General features: G+C 43.8%; 1 protein-coding gene across 2 annotated transcripts in view; it reads right to left on the reverse strand.

The window, feature by feature from the left end:
- The window catches only part of LNX1 (ligand of numb-protein X 1), a 104,740-nt gene that overhangs the window by 12,876 nt on the left and 73,024 nt on the right, over positions 1 to 18,840 (reverse strand). For both annotated transcript variants that reach the window (XM_054582163.1, XM_054582164.1), the window contains 3 exons: positions 15,483 to 15,685; positions 12,686 to 13,057; positions 647 to 781 (listed from right to left, as the gene is read on the reverse strand). In XM_054582163.1, coding sequence (XP_054438138.1) covers positions 647 to 781; positions 12,686 to 13,057; positions 15,483 to 15,685 — 710 coding nt within the window. The remainder of the gene's footprint in view (positions 1 to 646; positions 782 to 12,685; positions 13,058 to 15,482; positions 15,686 to 18,840) is intronic.

Genomic DNA, 18,840 nt, shown 5'->3' on the forward strand with positions numbered 1-18,840 from the left:
AAGCAGACACTGGGCTTAGTGATCTCATGTAAGCCTGCTTACCTGAAGGATGCATTCTGCCCACAGATATATTCTTTCATCTGCAGGTTTTAAAATTTTTCCTAGATTTGAATTCCATAAGATAGGACATGTGCTTTGTCCTACCACTCCCAAACCTACCACTCCCTAATGTTATGTGAACTTCAAGTGTTTATATTATATTTCTGGGTCCTTCTGCAAAAACAAACATACTAAAAATAGCAGGGGAATTGTTCATTTTCAGGCAGAGTGGGAACTTCAAAATCCAGAAGCCAAGTAAACCTCTTGTTTCATCTCAAAGTGAATGAAAAACAGTCCTTAAACAAAATGACTTTAAAAATAAAATGACAGTTATTTAGCGTAGACTAGAAACTAGGTCCCCATATAAGGTCTGCAAGATCAGGTTCCAAAACTCTCCTGCACTGTCCTTTCTCCTGCAGAGATGGGAGACACCTGTTATCCCACCAGGTCTTGAAGATGGGACTTTGGGCTTTTAGTTTTACAAAACAAGCCCCATAGTGTTTCAATGATAAAGCCCACAGAGGACCCTTAGAAATGTTAAAGTGCACAGCTTTTCCAAGAAATAGTCCCCCACTGAAGCCGTGGACATACCCTGGCTGGGCCTCACCTTGGGAGTGTCGCTCCTGTCCGCTGGCCCTGGGGACCGGCTGCCGTTGCCGCTCCAGCCGGCTTCCTGAAAGATGTCAGGACTCTGCTGACGAACCTGGCGCGACATGACGAGGTGAACGCGCCGCTCGCTGGCCTGGGTGGTGAGACACAGGCATTAGCCACTCCGAGCTTCCCTCCGAAGCATCCAGCACCGGGAGCTGACAACGTGTGCGTTGGGTTTTACCTTCTTTATGGAAAAAGAGTGGTTTCTAGTATTTTTCATGACGGCGCCCACTTTGTAATTTGATAAGAACACAAGTCATTTCTTTTATCCTTTAATGAATGGCTCTACTGGATACAGCTTGAAATGTTGTCTGAAAAAACTTTTCAGATAGAAAGGGTGTACAATATAAAGCAGCAGCCTACTGAGTCCCAGACCAAAGGCCTAAGACCAAGGGTAAACAGTAAAGAAAAAGAAGTAGAGTCAGTAGCAGCAACATTGCTACTACCGGGAGGGAAATTCTGCATCTGACGGTTTCAAACACTTGGATTTTTTAAAAAGAGCACTTCAGAACTACAGAGGTGACTTCATGGGCTCTAACACCTTTGTTAGATCAAAGCCTTTGCCTGGATCCTCCATTTTTCATGTGACTACTGTTAATTGACTGCCAGTCCCCCCTGCTATGTACATTGGTACTTGGACAGAGCATTCCAAATAGCAAATATACGGCTTATTGGTAAGGTCCATTCCACACTCTCAGTTACAAACTGGCTTTCTGCCACGGATGAGTGTGATGAGAGTATGGCTCATTACTGCAGAACTGCTGGTTACTGAGGCTCCAGATCTGCAGTGCATTTGGCTAGACCTTGGACCTGGGAAACGTACATAAACAGGGCTCCCTGACAGCTCCCCGCCCCGTGAAGTAGCCACTTGCGCACACCCATCACTCTGCTAAGAGCTAACAGTGGCTAAGACATGGCCCCCCTCCAAAATGCTAGATTTGCAGACAAAGAAGGTAGAGAAGAGAGGAATAAGTTCTAGGGATTCCTCTCTTCATCCCATCCCCTGCCCTGGACTTCAGCCTGCTTGTCTTCTTCTGCTGCAGGGCTGGTCGTCAGACCACAGAAAGGTCAGGTCATGAAAGGAGGCCATGGAAAGTCCACACTCTTGTTGGTGAGCTCAGAAAATGGGAACTGAGCTGTTTGTTTCCGATCTCTCTGCATCTTTCTTCCCACGCCACATAACTCACTCCCACTCTCAGGAATTGGGACCTTGTTTTTAAAACCTAAAGCAATAAGATCCCACCAGTGGAATCAGATCCCCGCTGTTGTCCAGCACTGATCAGCCCAAACCTTCATGACTTTGCATCCTTATATTAATAAACCTCTCTCTTCCAAGCTAAGTTTTAAACCCAGGGGTCATCAATTAGGTGGTTGCACATTAGATGGACTTTTTTTTTAATCCTCGCCTGAAGACATGCTTATTGATTTCAGGGACAGAAGAAGGGAGGGAAAAAGAGAGGAAGAGAAATACTGATGTGAAAGAGAAACATCATTCAGTTGCCTCGTGTGCATATGCCCCAACTGGGGACCGAGCCTACAATCCAGGCATGTGCCCTGACCAGAAATCGAACACTCAACCTTTTAGTTTACAGGATGACACTCCAACTGAGTCACACTGGCCAGGACTAAATGAACTTTTAAAAAAACTGCTGAAGCATCATAAGCATGTCTATTGTAAATGTCATGGTATGCAGTTGGCCAGTTGAGTTGATTCTTAGTAAATCCTACCAAACAGGACTCAAAAGGCAAGTCCAAGTCCTTAGCACATGTTCCTTCATGTAAAGCCAGTCATCGGGCACTTGCCCTTTCTCTGTTCCCTCACCTATCTTGAAGCCCCTGCTGTTTTTCTTCACATAAAAAGCCTGTGTCATACCAGGACAAAAACAACAAGCCCAGGAAACAATCGTGAAGTGAGCTGACATGAAGAACTATGGTATTAGCCAACAAAATTCAATTCTTAGAAGAGTATGTTGTAATCACTGTCTCTTTATACTGCAAGTCTCACATATCTTAATGAGGTTATCTCTGGAAACTTTCTAAAGCAAAAATTATTAAGAGATAAGAAGTGGCAAACTTTCAAGTCAAAACTTCAATGGCTGGGCCCAAATTTGCTTATCTCTGGGGAAACTCCGATGTTTTGAAAGATCTGGGCAGCAGGTTTGTCTCTGGGCCAGCGTGCCGTATCACATTCACTTTGGACCAGGAACATGATCTAGCCACCTCCTAAAGCTGAGAAAATCTGAGACTTGCATGTCACATCAACTTGCCAGGCAAAATCCAAAATGTCAGGAAGAGCCTGCAAGAAGACCTTTTTAATTCACAGTTTCCAGCATGAATTTCTCACTGGATTTTCAGATGCTGACTTCGGTATTAAGTTGTTGGCAGGAAGAACACTCCAATAAATAACCCTGGTATCACTTTACGTGGAAATGAATTCCCTGCAAGGCTGGGTCCATGGCTCTCACCAGCCACCTTATAAATTGCTCGCAGGGAGACTCTATCTGATGCATTTTCTTTCCTAGCTTTTGAAGTTGAAGGTGGAAAATGGGCTAATGTGTTTGTCCTGGCTCCAACTTTCAGAAACAGCTGGATTCAGTGTAGAGAAACAGCACTTAGCATCACTCTTTTCTTTGCATGGAGGTGAATCTGGTGTGAATGTGGAGTGAGTGGGAGAAGACGGGCGATGGGGAGACCCAAGGGAGACTGAATGAAGGAGAGAGCGGGCTAGGAAGGTGGGTGCGGCAGACCTGTCGCTTACTGGGTTGGCCAAAAAGGTCGTTTGGTTTTTTCCGTAAGATGGCTCAAGTAGTGCTTAGTTGTCTTCAACTTCATTCAAAATAATTTTGTTAGGTTGTATTGTGACAGCTGTCCTATCAGCACATATTAAAAAAAACTTATCAAAATTGGTGAATTTTTGTGTAGCTATTTTAATACTGAAGATGGAAGAAAATATGCACCATTTTCGGCACATTATGTTTTATTATTTCAAGAAAGGTAAAAACACAACTGAAACGCAAAAGAAGGTTTGTGCAGTGTATGGAAAAGGTGCTATGACTGATCAAACATGTCAAAAGCAGTTCGTGAAGTTTTGTGTTAGAGACTTCTCACTGGATGATGCTCCATGATCTGGTAGACCAGTTAAAGTTGAAAGCGATCAAATCAAGACATTGGTTGAAAACGATCAATGTTATATCATGTGGGAGATAGCCAACATGCTCAAAATATCAATCAATAAAGTTACTGGTGAAAATGAAAAATGTGTCTTTTATTTTATAGAAAAAACTTAACAGGACCTTTTTGGTCAACCAAATCAATAAATGCTCAAATGCCGGACATGCTACAGGTTGGAGGTAGGCAGCTTTTCTCTTGCATCTTTTGGGGCATTGCAATTTGGATGAAAGGACTGCTCAACAATTGTGGCTAGCTCAAGTAGCAGACATGGCGAGAGCTAGATCCTTTTCACTTAAAGTTTTCTCTCCTCTCTCCCTTAAACATCCTCAGTTTTGCTCTAGGCAAACTCTGGACACTGTTACAAGTTGCATGGCCAGATCACTGTACCATATGCTCCTTTCTCTTTCAAGAGCCCTAGCATTAAACTCCCTCTCTCCTTTCTTCTCCCACCCCCCGCCCCGCCTTCAACAGAGGACAGGCTTATTGATTTCAGAGAGAAGACAAGGGGTGCAGGGCGAGGGAGGGAGGGAGAGAGAGGGAGGGAAGGATGGAGGGAGTGGGGGTGGGGGGGAGGGAGAGAGAGAAAGAGAGAGAGAGAGAGAGAGAGAGAAGCTCGATGTGAGAAACATTTTAGTCACCTTTTATACACACTCTGACCAGGGACTTGACCATAACATAGGCATGTGCCCTGACTAGGAATCGAACCAGCAATCTTTTGTTTTATAGGACAACACTCCAACCAACTGAGCCACACTAGCCAGGGCTCCCTCTCTCCTTTTTATGGCTTAAAGGAAAGCAATTCTAATGGCATCCACATTCTCCCTGTGGATCTTAGCTTGTTGGCAGCCATTCTGTTCCCACAGCAGATGTTTGCCTGCTCTGGCACTTCACTAATTGCCTTGGGGACATGCCTCCTGCCCTCATGGAGCTTGTTCTACTTCAGGGACAGTCAGAAGCAGGCACCATGAAACAGATATGGGTAACACACGAGAGCTTCCAGAGGCAGAACAAATTACTACCACGTGAAAAAATAGGAAAGTCCTAATATTCAGAGAGAGCTGGAGAGTTAAAACTGAGTAGCATTTCTCAAAGAAAAGCTTGCTATTTTCATTAGTCTAACAGCTGTTTTTCTCTAAGCATTTGAGATTTGACTAAAAACTGCCAATAGTGTTTATATAATGGGAGTAAGCAGAGGCCATGGGAGGGAACCATACGTAGTCTGGGAGCCTCATTTATATTTAGCCTGTTTTAAAACTCTAACAGTTGGTAGGAGGAGTCTAGGAGCATCTTGTTTCATCATGTTCAGACTGGAAATGGCTCTTCTTCCTACAAAATTTACCTTGGCTGATAAGAACTGCTCATAATGTCAGGACGCAACATGGACCAGAAACTTCACAGAACAGAACAATGAAACTCAAAGATGCTTCTGCTCAAGGAGCAAGGAGAGGTATCTTGCAGAGTCAATTATTGAACAGAGGGGTCTATCCACCATCCTGGTGTTACATGGGTCCAGGCAGTGGCTGAGAGGATCAGCCACAAATAAAGCCAAAGTGACACAGCCAAAGTGAACAGTGTCTGTACTTCATGGTGTAAATTTCTCCCCCAGCCAAAGGCTTCAGCTATTCATTGTAAAGGGAGATTGGAGTTAAACCAAATGGTTTATAGCATTTAAAACACACGCGCACACACACATTCTCTCTCTCTTAAATAAAATGTTTGGTAAACTGTATACAATTTATGTGGGTTCATTCATTGTGTTTTTTGTGTTAGCTTTATAATGTTTCAAGTTAAGAGTCACGACATTCACCTCTCCACCATCAACCCCTAAAACACCTTCCAGGTGTTGTAGCCTACAGACACACCTGGAAGAGGACAACTCTAAACTCACTGTTGGGCCTGGAGATCATGCTGCTCAGTGCAGGTAAGCCATATACACAGCCCCCTTTATAGCAGCATAGGCCCACAGGAGACCCACGCTGGACAGGGTGGCACTCTTGTTACAGAGACAAGTGAGAATACAGTTGGATTTACACTAATATAAGCTGTTTGCAGAGCTTGTCTCTACTTAGCATTTCATCCATTAACATCAGAGGTTTTAATGACTTTAGAAAAATAAACTCATTCTGCATCTGCATTCCTCTCTGGTCTCTTTTCCAAGGCTCCCAGATCAAGATGATACAGCTTTAGCTGATTTTCAATACATACTTGTGAGAATGGTTTCTTCTGCGTTCCCTGGGCTTGCCCCACATTAGCTTCCCTTTCAACTACTGCTTGAACATCCTTCTCTGTGCACCCATTCTGGGCTCACAAAACCCAGGGGGCTTGTGGAGAACGGACTCCATAAAGTTAGAAAGTCACCGATGTGGAAGGGATGTCAGATGTCAACACAATCTCTGTAGCCCCTGCTTCAATTCCCCTGCAAGTCCTCACTGTGTTGTCACCCAGCTCATGCTTCAGTGCCTCCGACGACAGCGAACTCCCTGCGCCCCAAAGCCACCCAGGCCGTTCTTAGATAACACTACTTAGAAAGTCTGTCCTGGGGCGGGGGGGCTGAAATTGGCCGTTTTCTTGCTTGCCCACGGGTTCTAGCCATGTCCCCTAGGGTAGCTCAAAGCCAATTTCCATGCGGCAACCCTATCTGAAGGTAACTCTCATTGCCCTCCCTTGGCTCTTCTCCTTTCCAGGTTAAATATTCCTATTCCTTCAATATTTAATATATTTTCAAGTCCTCTCAAGAACTTGGTGAACTCTGGACTCACTTTAATACCTTTGTGTGTGCATGTGTGTGTGTGTTGGTGCACGTACAATAGAACTGGACCTAGAAAACGCATTCCAGTCTGGCCAGCGCAGAGGCGGGGCTTCTTCTTTGCAGGTGGCCCAGCCCCGCGCAGGACCTCACTGATGGAGCTCCCATTTGGCCATTCCATACGCGCACAGCGGATGGTCTCTGTGTGCCTTGGTGCCAAGAGCCCCACAGATATGTCTTCATCCTTACTGATCAATTGAAAGGTGACAGTGAGCGTCCCAGAACCCCACCGCGGGTCACATGGCAGCATCGCAGCCGCTCTGAGATCGCGTATGGCAACGCAGATGACAGGAGGCATTAGGACAGGGTTACTGACTGAAAATACTACCGTCGCCAGTTATTCCCGGTGGCGTGGTATTGCCCCACAACAGTGAGCTATGGAAGCAAAGTCCTTGCCCTAGCTCTCCTCCCAGTGAGCAAGAGAACTACAGAGAAACAAAGGTACCTCTCACTGAGCAAAAACCTGGGGAAACCAGAAACATAAATCCAGAATGAGCTAATGGTGCCCCATGAGCTGATATTCCCCCTGTAAAATAAGCTCTATGGAAGCGAATCTGGTGTGTATCGATTTGTTCGCCATTGATACTTTAGGACCTAGCACAGTGCCTGGCACATTTTAAAAAGGATTTGCGAGTATCTTCTGCTGGAGAGGCAGCAGTTACTTTAGTGAGCTTATAGCAAGTTGTCTGGCCAAGGAAAAAGGAAAAATTGAGGACCTGAGGAAAAGCAGTGAATAGAAACTTTAGGATTTATCCAGGGTAGAACAGGAGATTTGATATAGCAACTTTCCCCACTAGATTCTAGCTCCATATTCATTCTTATGTTTGCAAAAGGATGTACCATTTAGGGATGAAGAAATTGATGATGATGGTATGACATACACAGGGTCACACAGATGTCGGTTTCAAGGTGAAAATAAGAATTTAGTTCTTGAGTCCCTGAATCTGCTGATCACTGAGTCGGCAGAATGACCCAACTCTTTAGTTTGCCTCAAACAACTTTTCTTTTATTGTATCTAGAAGTTTACTCTCATGATCAATTCTTTTCCGTGGTAAGAAAATCATGCACGTGGGTGACATGTGGGTTACAGAAAGGTAGTGAAGTTTCAAGATTACCTAATATTTGCAATGTGTAGCTGTGATGATATTCACTCCTAAAATTCTAAGCGGTATAGTTTACCAAGTCATGCTTTATCATGAATGCAAAAAATAGGGAGCTCTATGTGAAAATCGTTTGGACTGTAAGAATTTGGTTCAGAAAAATGTTTTTAAATCTATGTATTATTCTATGAGCGTTAAATTCACCACAATACCATGCTAAAATTTTTGTTTAAATAGGGATTTGATCCTATATTAGCTATGCTGATCTGCAAAAAGCACCCAAATCAATCATGTCTTATTTTATTGGCAATTCTTTCTCACTCCAGGGAACAAAAGCGCTGCTTTTTTTTTTTTTTTTTCTTCCAGTTTTCCAGTGGAACTCATGAGCTGGAATCACGTATTTAGAACAAAAGTAAGTGACACGAGTAGTCCATTATTTGCTTTCTGACTAAGTGCCAATCACATTCTTTTTAAAAATTTGAAGAGCCTGGTCATCAGTTGTTCTTTGAAGAAATGACTTTTCATTTAAATGTTCATTCACGCAAAAGGGAAAAAAATCACACACATGTCAATATTCATGAGAACCCATCCTTTCACCATCTCTACCACTGGCTTTGAATTTTTTTAGTTTCTGCATGGAATCTAGAAGCTGCCTAGGGAAAAATGGCGCAAGGAGGATACTCAAATACGAAACCCATCATTACTTTCTTTATTAAATGTACATATTTGAACTCCTAAATAAATATGAACTCACTAATCCAGAATTACAGATAGATGAGAGCATCTCAAAATCGGCATAACTTTCAGAATCAATCGTTCTCATATGGCTCTTGGATAGACACATGCTGAATCGCCAAGGTTTTAGATGTGCAGTTGTTTGTCTGTCTCTAGGGTCTCAAATCTTTGGTCCATATTTCTTCGTTCTCACGTTCTAGGTATGACACCAGACAGTTCCACAAAGCTGTCTCTTTCATACAGCTATTCTAGCCATGGTGCTCAAAAAACTTAAAGTGACATGGAGAAAAATAAAGTTGTACTAAGTTCTAAATAAGCCAGCTGCCCTGGAGCTGGAGCGTCTGTCTAATTCTGGGGTCTGGCACCCAGGCTGCTGCTGAGTAAGCTGAGGTTAGGACTCCACACATGTAAAGCTGGTCAGGTTTAAAACAGTTGCGGCTTCTCTGTAATAACTTTTCCCTGAAATAATGTAGAGAGAGGCAGAATGTGTGGTACTGCGGGAGAAAACATGACCAAAGGACATGTGGTCTGGGAATTTCTTTCTAAGGCAAATATGATTCATGGAGTAGGTACAGAGCAATGCAGCCAAGGACTAGTTGGAAATTCGAGTTTTAACCTTTGAAGTGCATTTAGTTTAATGCCCTGAGCCTGGTGTGTGTTACAAGTATCACACAAATAAAAGCCACTCTTGAGATTGCTTAACTGGGTTTTCCCAGCATTCTATTTTTTCCATTTCTTTTCCAACTAGCTTTGCCCAATTTTTAAAAAATTCCTCCTCCCCTGCTTATAAAGCACTTTGGCTTTGTTTAGTAAGCAGAAGAATCTTTTAGGAAGTCCCACTATGAGGCAAGATTTCATAAATTAACTTTCTCAGGGAAAAAAAATGTTTTTTCCTCTTCTGTTACTAATCAACAAAAGTAGCATGCCATATGTAATCATATGTAGAATGCCAAGTCTTTCCAAATGACACGAGTAAGGGAGTTTTTGTTGTGCCTCTTGCTAAGTGTAGTTGGCAGACAATCTCTAGAATGGGGGCAAGTTGCACGGATTGACCTGCAGAGGGCGTTAACAAGCATAACAAGAAAAAAATTGGTAACACCTAAAAGTCTAATTTTTAAAGAGGAAAAAAATCGTGCTTAGAATGCAGTTTCTTCAGGAAGAAAAACAACAAGGACCCCTCCTTTTTCATGGGTTAGTGTTTTCATAAAAATTGTCTATTTTCTGTCTCACCCACTGGCACATACAGGCAGGAACTATCTGTGTAAGGCTGGCCTGATTGTGTCTGAGATCAGAGATAGGAATATATTCCAAGTTCTATGAGGCCAGGAACTGTGTCAGTCTTGTTCCTCATTCTACCTCCCACTTCAGGGCACATAGAAGGTGCTCAGCCAATAATAACAGAACAAATTCAAGGGGACAAAAATAGAGATGCTATCTTGGGGACAAATAGTATGTAAAAATAGATTTCATGCTTGTTCTTTGGTAAGTCATTTGACAGAAAATTCCTATGAGATGGAATGTATAAATTATATTTTATATATATTTACATGTTTTATAATTGGACTCAATTTATTCACTCAACAAATATGTATTGAGTGTCTACTATTGCCAGACATTTCTCTGAGTGCTTGATATATCATACTCTACTGTACTCTACTAAATTGGCAGGTAATGATAATTAGTTGATAGAAAAACAAAATAAAGCAGATTAGAGGATATGGAATTGAGAGTAGTAGATGCTTTTGTAAGTGAGACTGTCAGAGAGGATATTTGAGAAGAGACCTGACTGAAGTGAGGGAGTGAGCTATACAGGTATTTGGAAGAGTCTTCTAGTCAGAGGGACAGCAAGAACGTCAGCCCTGAGGCGAAGAAGCTCTTGAAACATCTGAGGAGTAGCGGGAAGGCAATGTGACTGAGCTGGGGAAGCCAAGGGGAGAATGTTAGGAATTTGTCCCTTTGCTGAGGAAGTGAAGTTGGAGATAGAACTAGAGGCCAGATTACATATGACTCGGTAGGTCAGTGTTAGGTTTTGGAATTTTTAATCTAAGTGTCTTGGGAGGCATCAGAGAGGGGAGCGTAAGAGAGGTACATTTTGGCATTGACTCTAAACTGGTCATTCTAACTGCTGTGTGAAGAGCAGAGGCAGAGGGCTGAGCGTGGAAGCAAGGAGGCCGGTTAAGAGGTTCCTGGGTGGCTCAGACCAAAGGGGATGGTGGCTGGGCTAATGGAAGCCATGGAGGTGGTGAGAAATGGACTGTGGGAGTGGATGCTGGAAAGAGGAAAGATTCTTCATGGCCCAAGTAACTGGGTAAATGGTGCTGCATTTTTAGAGACTGGGAAAGACTGAGGGAAGAGCGGGTGAGACAAGGGGTGGAGTGGAAGGAAGCCAAGGGTTCCGTGTGGAACATTAAATGTGAGTGGCCTTTTAGACACCCATGTGGAGACCCCAAGTGGGCAGTTGGATGTGAAGTATGGTGTTCAGAGAAGAAGTGGGGGCTGGGCATATGAACTTGGGAATTGATGGCATAAACTCCAGAAGGGGACATGCCACTTGTAACTCTGCTTTTGTTTTCTACCTGCATGACTCACACACCCTGTTGGGAAGATCCATCGGGCTGAGAATCACCTTGGAATTGGGTCACCAGCCAGAGCCAACAGTTCAGGGGCAAAGACACAACATGTCTTTCCTATTCTGGATGGAACAAGCAGGGGAAGTCTCTTTGTCCCCCACCTCAGGCTGTCCACATTTAAAATGACAGTATCATCCACCACTGGCTTTTCTTTAAAGAAGAGGGATAAGACCTGCACAATATTAAAGCATTGCCAACCCCTGGAAGAACTCCACGGCTAGAACCCGAGGGTAGGGAGATTTATTAGAACTTAGAAAATCAAGTCCTTGAGAGCATGCTCTGTGTCCTGACTGTCACCCCCCATGGAACTTGGTACAAGATTCAGTCAACTACTGATGCTGACTTGCTGTTCCTAAAGCCGCTTCAGTCACTAAGTGGAAGCTGATGTGACTGGCTGGGTAACTGCAAATACTACTCTGTGTAGACACTGTGCTCCAGGCACTAACCATTTCCCTAACGGGCTTTTTAGGGAAATGTTCTTTTGTGTCGTAGCTCCTTAGAATGACCCTCCCTGCCTTGTCCACCTAGAGAACTTCTGATTTCTCAATGGCCCAGTTCAAGATCTTACTCCTCTGCAGAATTCCTAGGCCCATCTAAGCAAAAATCTCTCCTTCATCTGTACCAGCACAGTGCTTAATGTTTCCATTACAGGACTATCACGCCATGAAGCACTCATTCAAAAAAAGCCCATCTCCCCTGTGCGATTGTAGGCTCCTTTGGGAGAACAGCCTAAGAATCACCATTTCTCTGTTCTCTGCACCTAACGCAGGGCTAGTTGAACAGCAGAAACTTAATATGTATTGACTAAACGAAGTGAACGAAAGGGTTATAGTACAAAAATCCAGAACAAAGCCTGTTCCTCTAAGAATAAAGCTGGAAGCTCGGTGAACATTTGAAAAACTCATGGTTACTTGGCCAAAGTCAACAAGATGCATGCTGGGCCTTCACGACATCACACTGGTTAGAAAGTGAATTGGTTCGAACCATTGTCTCACTACTGGGAACTCTATTTGCCTGAATGATCAATAATTTATATATCTCTCTTAATAGGGGACTTTCTCTCAAGTTCATATTTGAGTTTCTGTGGGCTTTCCAGGGGGCCTGGCCGTAACCACGGAGATGGGGCTCAGACTTAGCCAATCAGTGGTGGTTTCTAGACACAGGATCGCTGGAGCATGCACGGCACAGCTTCTTAGGGCTATTAGTACAATGGGATGACTTAAATGTGTCTGAATGACCAACCTCTGGGTCTGCAACCAAAATACTGGGTATAGGCATGGCACAACGCTGCTGACCTTGAGTTATCTTAACCTGCATCAGATTAGAATTTAGAAAATCAAGTCCTTGAGAGCATGCTGTTTTCCAAAACACACGCAATCCCAAAACACATCATTTGCTTGAGTTACATTCTTACCTGGCCCTTCGATCTTGACTCCTTGAATGGGAGGCACTGTAGTCACATTGGTAGTAACAGGGCAGATGGTCAGGGGGAGGAGCAGTCCTGCTCCCGCTGGGAGTTTCTGACCAGGATCTAGGAAAGACCTGTGACCCACCTGGATCAGATGAGCTGCGCTTTCTGGGCTGCCGTATCTAAGGTCATGTCCGTTGATGGCTAACACGCGATCGTTCTCCTCCAGCTGACCGTGTCGGTCTGCCACACCACCATCCAACACGTTGAAAATGAACACCCCAGGTTCATCCACCTTGCGCACCAATTTTATCCCAAGCTGCTCTTCAGGGCAGCTTTTGTTGAGAATCACATGGAAACTGTCATCTCGGGGTCCACAGGTGTCCAGCACCTGTCCGTTGTTCCTGCTTCGGAACTTCTGCTCACGCAGCACAGTCAGCCACAGCACCCGGCAGGGCTGCCGCAGGAGGCGCAGGGCGTAGTTGTGCCGTACATTGCTGATGTCCATTCCGTTGACCTGGGGGTGGGGATAGGGACCCAGCTGTCAGCTCCACCTGCCACGACCTTTCCCCCAGGCCCAGGACCACAGAATCACCAGGGCCATTCATGAATGCCGCTCTGCTCCGTCACCTTATCCTGTACCCCGATGTCCCTGTCTTCCAGTATTACTTTCCCACCCTGCCATGCATGTCACCTGCACTACCTTTTCAGGTTTCTCTCAGTAGAGATCATCTTTCTTCCACTTGGTCCTTACATAGGTTCCCACATTTACTTGTACAATCCCAACTCTCACTTCTGTTACCCAACTTATTCTTTCAGTTGGTGTAAAGGGAGAAAAAGAAATAAAAAGTCGAAAAAGGCAAAAGAGAATAGAAAATTTCCATTGAGCTCAAATGGTAACAGTGAACTGCTGTTCCATTCAAACTGATGTGACATTTTCTTTCCCAAAGTTTCCAAATGAATTTTTCTTTCTGGGTCACACACTGGAACTTCCGGGCCCCACAGCTGTGGGTGTACACGTGTGTGTATGCGTGCGTGTGAGAGAGTGTGCACGTGTGAGAGAGTGTGCACATGTGAGTGTGCATGTGTTTGTGTATTGGCAAGTGTGTGAATGTGAGTGACAGAGTGCATTTATGTGTGTGTGTGAGAGAGAGAGAGACAGACACGGACGGGAGGGGGAAAGAGTCAGACTTGCGAGGTCTTTTGCCCAAGTTCTCAACAAAAGAAAAATAAACCTCTCCAGTTTCAAACTGATGTAAATAGAAGTTTCTAGGCTCTTTTATTGAAAGGCTGGATCACTTTATGATGCTACTTAAATGTCCTCAAGCTCAGCCCTCTCATTTGTGCCTCATTAAAGATCTGCGGAACAATGCTGCATGGGGCTTTCTGGTTTTAATTATCCTGGCTAAGTAGGCCCTGCCTGAAGGTTTCAGCCACTACTGGTAGTCACCACTCCGGAAGAAAACAACCTCACAGAACCCCGTTCTGTGCTTGTGGAGGGAGGCACACAGAAGAGAAACAACCTCCTTGAATTCCTATGGTTTGGTAAGATTTCTCATACTTGAAGCCAATTGTTAAGGGGAGCTTTGCTGCGAGATTCTAAAAGGCCTTCCTGCAGCGCACGATCTCAGGTTCTCTGCTGCGTCTCCAGGGAGGGAGGGAAGCTCCACCCTGCACAGACAAGGCTCAGCATGTTTGCCCAAGCACAGGTGAGCTTAGAGACCTGCGTCTGCTCGGTCACCTTATCCTGTGTCTGGTTTCTCCCATCACTTCCAGGCCAAGAGAAGGTCAGGGTCGTCTGCTACAGTCCTGGCAGCCCTTTTTGCCTGCGAGCGCCAGTTGAAGGCCATAAGAATCAAACTGTTTTGTTATGCAACCCTCCCAGGCAGTGTAGTTTTCACTAGGACAGGGAGGATGCCAAGCGGAGTGTCTTCAACTGCACCGCTGACTGTCTCTTGGGGTTGATGGGCCCGGCCTTATACTCCACCCACAAAGGCCACTGGGAATTTCAGTGTTTCTATCATAAGTGCTTTAAATTGTTTCTCATTCTAAAGAATAAGAAGTTCTTGGCAAACAAACTGCTCGTGATGTGTCAGAAGCTGGCCCCTCAGCAACCTAGAAGGGGCAGGATGAAACTGTCATCTGAGTATCAGACAAGAAATACATGACAAGGGAGAAGGTTCTTGTCATTTTTGGCACATGCTTGACTTCTGTTTGATAAGCAACTCTCCCTTTATCCTTTCTCTCCTTCTGAAAACTCCTCCCTAACATCCTTCCCTCAACCAGGCCTCAGCGGACAGAAATGCCCAAAGCATTCCCTCCCACCACCTGTCTCCCTGGAACGTCTGCGGGTCGGTGGAATAACTTAGGGATGACTTTTTTTTTCATGGAGGGCCATTAGGCTACAGGAAATTTACTTTAGAGCTATGTATGAATGTGAGTAATTATATACAAAGTGTTCCATTAATCTACTAATAAAAATAATTTCAGGAGGTATATGTTCCAGTTTTATATTATTTTATGTTATTGTTAAAGGGAGGAAGGAGTAGCGAGAAGGAGAGAGAGGAGGAGGAGGAGGTAGAGAGGGGAGGTAGAGGAAGGAAAGGGAAGCAGGCAGAAGAAGCTAGAAGGAGAAGAAAGAGGAAGGAGGGGAAGACAGACAAAATGATAGAGATAGAGATAAATATTTATATACAGAGCAAAAGGAGAGTGAAAGAAGAGAAAGTAGAGAGGACAAAGACATCTCAATTAAATTACAAATCTCATATTAGGAGCATATCAACATAGTAACTATAGAAAGTTAACTGCTCCACATTTAGTTATCCATCCATCCATCCATCCATCCATCCATCCATCCATCCATCCATCCATTTATCCAGTTAATTGTTCTGAAGTGATTTTTATTAGGTCTTTTTTAATGGCCTCACAGCAGCAGCCTCTACCTTTAGTATGATGTCTCCTGGCAGTAACCGGCCATCTCTGGCAATCACCCCATCACGATAGATGTGTTGGATGATGATATGGACCAATGGGGTTTCGCTGCCTCCCACAAGCCTAATGGAGAGGCTTTCATTGGGATCCATGCGATTAATCTTGATGCTGGTAATTTCACCTTCTGGAATCAGGTGATATAACCTTGGAAAGACTAAAATGGACAAAGACAGTATTTACTTAAGACACCCACCCAGTGTACAAATCCAAGCACTCTCCTTGCCAAACTTGGGTTTCAGCCAAACTAACTATGTGTTGTTCCTCATACCTGTTTTCCCTTTTCCTTCCTCCATGCCATCATATGTTTCTTTGCCTGGAATGTTTTTTATTCTAGGCCTAAACCCAATTTCTCCTTCAAGGCCTGCTTGAAATGATTCCTTCCAATTAAACTCTGTCCTCATGCCCTGCTCTCTCTAAATATCCTATTTCCCATAAAACTTTCTCTTTATTTCTCATGACACTCAATCTTCTATTATTTTTCATGCCCATTTCTTGGAGCTCCCATTGAACTCTATGATCCTTGAGGACATGATTCCTGGCTTTTCTGAAGTTTTGTACACAAATCTCTGCACACAGGAGACTCCTACTTGGGTGAACAGGAATGAATGAATGGACGGCCAGTCTTTATGGAATGGACTGCAATTTCAACAATTCTTTATCAAGGACCAAAAGAGAACAAGCCAGCTCTTCTGACCTCTCAGATCATTTTGAAGATTTCTTCCAGCTTTGTAGGCTTAGGAACTCACCAGGTCTCTCTATCAAACACTTTTGTCAATAAAGAAGTCAAATGCCCTCATTCATGATCAAGAAAAGAGCTCCAGGCTTGGTTGGTGGCATTAGGAGGTTTGGTTCAGATCTGCCAGAATCACTACCAGTAATTCAGAGCTAGAAGGAGACTCAGAGTTCATCTAGGCTGGCATTTCAAACCTTCTCTTTTAACTGAAGACTCTTCCTTCCACCCCACTGTGCTCACACACAGACCCGTTCCAGTCCTTGTGCAGCTTGGAAAAAAAGCAAGTCACACCTTGATTTTACAAAGGAGGACATTTGAGCTCAGAGAGGGGAAGTGATGTAACTAGTTGGAGGTCATAAAGTTAGGTGGCCATTGGAGCCAGGTCAGAACCCAGGGCTCCAGATGACCAGTCTTCCCGTCACCTCCCTCAGGTTTCTCTGGAGCCTGGGATTCATAGCCAGGAGGCGACAGCCCCACAGGGGACTTGCCCTGCAGACCTATAAACTAGCCGCACGAACTGGTGCTGTTCTCCACCTGGGTTTGAAAGGAGGTGTACAGAGGGGACTCCATGAAATGCTGGCCCAGCTACATCTAGGTTGGTGGATGAAGCATTCCTCCCGGGTTGCTTGGGGGAGGGCAGAGATGCTTCTATCTTCTGTAGCTGCTGACAGCTGCCCCAGATTCTCCCTTAATTATGTCATTTGGGAAGACGAAGACCACATGCCTGGTTCTGCATAATACACCCTTTGTGAATATTATCAAAATGCATGACCTTAGTCAATTTCCCCTAATGAACAATGAATTCATTAAAGTGTACTGAACTCTCTAGGAACAAAACAGAAAGGATTAAAGTTATTTCTAAGTATTGTAGAACATGATAAACAAAGCAATTTAGCAGCCAGAGGAAGACAGGGACTTTGTAAAGTGGGTCCTTCACCTCCACTGGGTTTGATTTAAAGTAAGTGACTGGCTTTGCTACGAGGCTGTGGGACACCGTCTTACTCTGTCATCCCTGGTGCTATCCGCACTAGAGGGACTGAGTTCAATCAATGTTTAAAACCACTCTGATTACATTGAGTAGAACACCCCATAAGTATTTATTGGAACAGTTTTGGTGACACAGGAATAGAAATTCTAAAAATTATTTTGAGCAAGGAAAGATTTGGAAATAATCAAAGCTGCTGATTTTCTTTTTCTCCTCCCTCCTCTCCTTCCCAGCAGATTTACAAAAACCATACTCCCAAACCTAAACCACTCAAGGACGTTTGACTTGATAATCTGGGAGGACATACCCAATCACACTTGTAAATGATGTTAATTAGAGCCACATTGGTGAGACTCTAGTGACCTTAAGAAGTTAAAGTAATTTTTAAACTGCTGAACTATGTTAGTCTAGAAAACAAAATTGTTGAAAGTTCTGTCTTCACTCAAGGACTAAGGGATATAATGTTATTTGCTAAGAGTTTATTATGTGCTGGGCACTGAGCTAAGAAATTGGCATGCATAGTTTCTTTTTTTCTTTTTTTTTCTTTATGGTCTTAAGAATCCTATGAAGTAGATAATAATTATCATTGTTTTTTTTAGATGGTAAAAACACTGAAGCTTAGAAAAGTCAAGTAACTGGGTCATGCAGCTGATAAGTAGTAGAGCCAGTCTCTTTACCAAACATAAAAAGTATAGATAAACCGTACCACGAGAGTTCAGCAGATATCACTGCCAGTCTCACTGGGTCTTAATACTTCATCCTGTCCCTGAGATGCTTCCCGCAGCATCTAAGGAAATCCATTCTCTCCCTCTCTAAGGCCCCTGCACACAAGACACAGCTGCCACCTTCATCTTTCTGAAACACAAGTCCAATTCTGCGATGAGGCTACACACAAGTTTTCAGGTGTATACAATTCCAGGCTCTAATGGCATCAGGACGCCCTCCATTCTGACCTTAACTAACCTCCCACTATTTTCCAGCACAAGTCAAGATCTCACTGTCCATCCAGGGCAGAGACCACTCCCTACTTGGAAGCCATGTTGCTCTCCCTATGACTGCCATTGTCATTTATTTATACCTCACTATTCCTGGCATTCTATTTTCTTCTAGTCCTGAATGAACCTCCTGAAGCCAGGGACTGGATTTTATGATCTTCATATAAAAATCACAGGGCCTTTGTTAGTGCATTAAACATAATAATCTCTTATTAAAAATGTTTCTGCAATAAACATGCAAATAAATCTTATTCATGCAGGAGAAAACATTATAGAGTGTAATTAAGGAAACTTGAATGAGAGAGGAAGACTGGCAGAAAGGAAGTTCTAATCATTTCACTTATTCATTGCACATTCAGCAAACACTATTATGCACCAGATATCGTGTTTGGCTTTGAGAATATGAAGACTCAGAAGGAGAACCCCGGCCCTAATAGGAACAGTTACAAAGAAAGGCAATTGTGGCTATATTAGAGATCCAGGTGCTTTAAGAACATGAAGGAATTGGGACTGAGGGAATCAGGAAGGACTTCGAGGAGGAGGCAAAGCCTATGCGGGAAGGAGGCATTAGAATGCCAGACGAAGGAGGGTGCAAG

Source organism: Pteronotus mesoamericanus, unplaced genomic scaffold (genome assembly GCF_021234165.1).
Source record: "Pteronotus mesoamericanus isolate MK-2021 breed Mesoamerican mustached bat unplaced genomic scaffold, CSHL_Meso_final contig_68, whole genome shotgun sequence".
NCBI lineage: Eukaryota > Metazoa > Chordata > Mammalia > Chiroptera > Mormoopidae > Pteronotus > Pteronotus mesoamericanus.